The sequence below is a fragment of the Portunus trituberculatus genome, chromosome 35, assembly GCF_017591435.1.
Source record: "Portunus trituberculatus isolate SZX2019 chromosome 35, ASM1759143v1, whole genome shotgun sequence".
NCBI classification, from domain to species: Eukaryota; Metazoa; Arthropoda; class Malacostraca; order Decapoda; family Portunidae; genus Portunus; species Portunus trituberculatus.
This window is the reverse complement of record NC_059289.1, coordinates 8,938,847-8,943,846: the sequence shown is the minus strand read 5'-3', so window position 1 is coordinate 8,943,846 and position 5,000 is coordinate 8,938,847. Positions and strand designations below refer to the sequence as shown.

Genomic DNA, 5,000 nt, shown 5'->3' with positions numbered 1-5,000 from the left:
GTGAGAGATAGCCGTCATCATTCCTTGTTGAGGCTCACATTTTCTGACGCTCTATTGTACGAAGGCACCTGATATTCTTTAAACCAGGAGCGGAGTGTTAACAGTTGCCGAGCTTGTGCAAGACAGTAAAGGTACAGTAGTGATGGAGGAAAATATAAGATGTACGCTGCTTCTTTATCGCCGTCAGCGTGTCATTACGTTTCCTCTATTATTTGCTGTGGATGCTTGATTTGGAATACATTACTGGGGCATCTCGTCCGTGTTGTCCATGTGCAGCGCTTGTTGATAAAGGGGAATCTAGAAGAAGAAACTTCCTTTTTTATCTTACTATTTTCTTTCCAGTGTGCATGATAACAGAGAGAATTACACGAAGCCACCACGGTTAGCTGATATGAAAACACAAGATCAGTGTCTCAGATGAAGGAAAGTATTGAATTTTAAGACTGTCTCCCTAAGCTGTAATTCAATATCAGCAATAACACAGGAGCACGTACTAATCGAACAACTTGGGACGCTCGCCTTGCGTACACCGTCTTTCACAGAGGAGAAAGACACGTTCCAATTCTCATTTCTGCAGCTCCTGCTTACGCTGAAGGAAGGCGCTGTGGTGTGTGGTGTGCAGCTTTGTTGTGCTGTCGTCAGAACTGGACTGCTGGTCACACTGCAGCCCTGGAAGCATCTCGAGGCATCATCTCAGATCGCACACTCCTATTTTGTAAAGACTGACGCAAAAGAAACTGCTTCCATCTTTTCCTGTCAGTGTTCGGGGCCCGTTACGGGATAGAACATGATCAATTACTTCACAGCCCTGCCCACAGTGGTGACCCTGGCCACTCTGCTGCCCATGGGACGCCTCCTGCTGCAGTCCATCATGCAGGACTCGAGACACGCTGACCGCCTCTACAGCAGACCAGAGGCATTCAACCATAAATACGACTTTATCATAGGTGTGTGTGTGTGTGTGTGTGTGTGTGTGTGTGTGTGTGTGTGTGTGTGTGTGTGTGTGTTTTGTCTATCGAGGAAGTGGTTGCAGTGTCAGCCTTGTTACTGTTATTATTACTTCCCATACAACTACTTCATTGCAGCGTTATGCGTAACATTCTCTCGTATAAATAACTGACATGGGGAAGGAGAGGTGTTACTGTTACTACAGCCATGTGCGTTAATGTGTTTTCATTTGCATGTCTATGCTGGGTGGTGGTGGGTTTCAGTGGGCGCCGGATCAGCAGGGTGCGTGTTGGCGGCCAGATTGTCTGAGATAGCTGGATGGCGCGTGTTGCTGCTGGAGGCAGGAGGAACGCCGCCGCCCGAAAGCTACGTCCCGGGCCTGGTGGGTCTCGGGTACTTCAGGGGGAACAACAACTGGAGGTACATCACGCAGCCTCAGAAATACGGCCTCAAGAACTATCATAACCGGGTAAGTCAGGAATAATTTTTGCTTAAGTTTCGCAGAGTTGTCGCCTCTGTCAAACACCCAAAACCTCTGAGTCGGTGAGTCTCAAATTGTCGCCTTCTACAAACGCAAACTATGTGCATGTCAGTGGTTTTTAAACCTTGGTGCTTGGTAGCGCACTAAAGATACCAGATACATCTTGAACTGACGGCACACCAACACTGCAGGCAGTTCAGTGCAGGCTTATAAAAAGGCACAAATGCAAGAACACGTGTCTATCCAGGAAAATAGGGCGGCGCACTTTGGTGTGTCATGGCACACAGTTCGTGAAGTCTTAACATAGTAAATGGATGAACAGAATTTCATAGCAGTCCCAAGATGCATGCTTTGATAGTTTTTTCTATTATATATATATATATATATATATATATATATATATATATATATATATATATATATATATATATATATATATATATATATATATATATATATATATATATATATATATATATATATATATATATATATATATATATATATATATATTCTTCAAGGATCACTGTGCTGATTAAGTAAATGAGGGTTCGTGAATGTAGAGACTGGCTAGTGGAGGTGATCGGGTGTGTCAAGTATGACCTGCATGGCAGGTGGTGTTGATTGTTGTGGTGGTGTGCGGGAGACGACAGGTTCCAGCAACAGGCGTCTCCTGCACCACGCGTCATTTAATGATTATGACTCCCTGCTTCCTCGCACCGATGGGAACTTATTGCATTTCATTCACACACACACAAGCGCGCGGGCGCAAACACACACACACACACACACACACACCGCGTAGTGTAGTGGTTAGCACGCTCGACTCACAATCGAGAGGGCCGGGTTCGAGTCCCGGCGCGGCGAGGGAAATGGGCAAGCCTCTTAAGATGTGGCCCCTGTTCACCTAGCAGTAAATAGGTACGGGATGTAACTCGAGGGGTTGTGGCCTCGCTTTCCCGGTGTGTGTTGTGTGATGTGGTCTCAGTCCTACCCGAAGATCGGTCTATGAGCTCTGAGGTCGCTCCGTAATGGGGAAGACTGGCTGGGTGACCAGCAGACGACCGAAGTGAATTACACACACACACACACACACACACACACACACACACCGCGTAGTATGGTGGTTAGCACGCTCGGCTCACAATCGAGAGGGTCCGGGTTCGAGTCCCGGGTGCGGCGAGGCAAATGGGCAAGCCTCTTAATGTGTAGCCCCTGTTCATCTAGCAGTAAATAGGTACGGGATGTAATTCGAGGGGTTGTGGCCTCGCTTTCTCGGTGTGTGGAGTGTGTTGTGGTCTCAGTCCTACCTGAAGATTGTTCTATGAGCTCTGAGCTCGCTCCGTAATGGGAAAGGCTGGCTGGGTGACCGGCAGGAGACCGTGATGAATCACACACACACACACACACACACACACACACACACACACACACACACCTAATTTGTTCACCTTTTTATCTATTTTTCATTTATTTATTATTATTATTTTTTTTTTCTACAAAGAGTAGACAACCGTTAAAAACTAATTTGTTGCTGAGCGTTGGTGGTCGTAGCGAACAGGAAATGACCGTCCGCTGCAGCAGAGCGAGTCATGAATGAGGATTTGCAGTGTGGTGTTTTCGCGCTCTTACGCCCCATAACCATTACTGTACTTGTTTTCCCCTAGCGTGTGCTATTTTTTCGAGGGGCGGGGGACCGAAGTCTGGGCGTCTCCGTATCATGCGGCACAAATCGAAGTACAGCTAGTGATTGATGACTTTGGGAAGGATCGGTGCTCTCTCTGCCCTGCTTCTTTTTGATGATGCTGCCTTTCGTATAGTTTTAGTGATAAAAGTCATGTACGTACATGTGTATGTACGTGAGAGTCTGTGACAAGTGTTTAGTGTCACATGTATCAACGTGTACTGAATTACCAATGACTTGCTGATCCTAGAGTGCGGCATTGTGTGTTCCCCACAGCAAGCTGCCATCCCTCACGCGCGGGTGGTGGGCGGAGGTTCCACCACCAATGGCATGGTGTACGTGCGGGGCAACAGGCGTGACTACGACCACTGGGCAGCTCTTGGCAACCCTGGCTGGGATTATCACAACGTCTTGCACTACTTCAAGGTGTCCGAAGACTACCGCGGACACACCGATAACTATACAGGTGTTGCACACAAAACACTCCTTCATAAATTGTATTTTGATTTAGTTGCTCGTCAGTACTGTTGGTATAATGAGACTGAAAGTCTTCGTAAAATTTCTTTATTGTTCGTCAACTTTTTTAAGTAATTACCTGAGTAACTTTTTTTACAACTTTTCGAGAAAAAATCTTAACTTTGATATCAATGCATATCAATGTTAACGGTAAATCTTAGACCACTCATACCTAATAGATAATTTAGGCAAGTACATTGATAGTGGACGCACCAATAAAAAATAAATCAGACAAAATTCAGATATCGCGAAAAAATTACTTAGGCAATTCATTTTTGAGAGTGACGTTAATATTTTGTGTGTTGGTCTTGCTCATGTGATCATAAAACGTTAATTACTTTCTGAATGAAATGTCTTGATCAGTAGCAGTGAACAAAAAGTCCCAGTGCAGTGACCAGTGATCAGTGATCTGAGTGTTTCCCTCGGTGGCCGCCAGACAGGTTCCACAGCCGGGGGGGACCGCTGGGCGTCACACCAGAGCCTAAGACAGGGAAGCTCGCCCGTGGCTTCCTGCAGGCTGGCAACGAGCTCGGCTTCCGGGTGGTGGATCCCAACGCCGCCGACCAGATAGGTGAGTCCAGCACACGTGCAAGCGCCCAGATCCTAGCAATGCCGTGTATGCATGCACGAGAGCCGCGCCGTAATGACATATTTGTTGTCTGACACTAAACATTGCTTGCAGGGTTCGCCATGCCGGAATACAACGTGTGTGATGGCATCAGGTGCTCCACAGCATGGGCGTACCTTAGACCAGCCGCCACCCGTCCGAACCTACACATTCTGCATAGCGCTCACGTGCTCAAGGTAACGCGACACAGAGAAGCGAAGCGGCGTTGCTTGCACCAACCATTGCTGTAAATCATGACTTTCAAAGCCGAGTCTATGCAAGTTCACATCGCGACTCAGCTAGCTGATTAACCTCGCTGATTCTCCTCCTCCCTTCTCCACACAGATTCTGTTCAACAAGTACAAGAAGGCGACGGGCGTGATGTACAAGTACCGGGGACAGGTGAGGCGATCCCACTCACACCTGCTCACTTTCATGTCGTGACTTTTGGATTGCGTGCAGTGTGTTGCATCATAGATCACCATCATAACCAACACAAAGCTCAACATCATTTATTCAATTCCTTATATTTAAAAACACACAAAAAAAAAAAAAAAAAAAAAATATATATATATATAAAAGCTTGTAGGACAAAGGGTTTCTGCATTATTGTGTTGGTGCAGGTGGTGACGGCTCGAGCCAACCGGGAAGTGATTGTGTCTGCCGGGGCTCTCTCTTCCCCTAAGCTGCTCATGCTCTCTGGCGTGGGGGCGAAACACCATCTCGATCTGCACAAGGTAAGATTCATCGCCTCATGTTGAGAA

General features: G+C 46.7%; 1 protein-coding gene across 2 annotated transcripts in view; it reads left to right on the top strand.

Moving 5' to 3' along the window:
- The first annotated feature begins 198 nt into the window (after nt 1-198).
- The window catches only part of LOC123513114 (L-sorbose 1-dehydrogenase-like), a 14,054-nt gene continuing 9,252 nt past the window's right edge, over nt 199-5,000 (top strand). For both annotated transcript variants that reach the window (XR_006677263.1, XM_045269991.1), the window contains exons 1-7: nt 199-947; nt 1,212-1,417; nt 3,390-3,579; nt 4,066-4,200; nt 4,312-4,433; nt 4,582-4,638; nt 4,860-4,973. Coding sequence is in view for 1 of the 2 variants with exons in the window: in XM_045269991.1 (XP_045125926.1) it covers nt 788-947; nt 1,212-1,417; nt 3,390-3,579; nt 4,066-4,200; nt 4,312-4,433; nt 4,582-4,638; nt 4,860-4,973 (984 nt within the window). In the remaining variant the exon portion in view is untranslated. The remainder of the gene's footprint in view (nt 948-1,211; nt 1,418-3,389; nt 3,580-4,065; nt 4,201-4,311; nt 4,434-4,581; nt 4,639-4,859; nt 4,974-5,000) is intronic.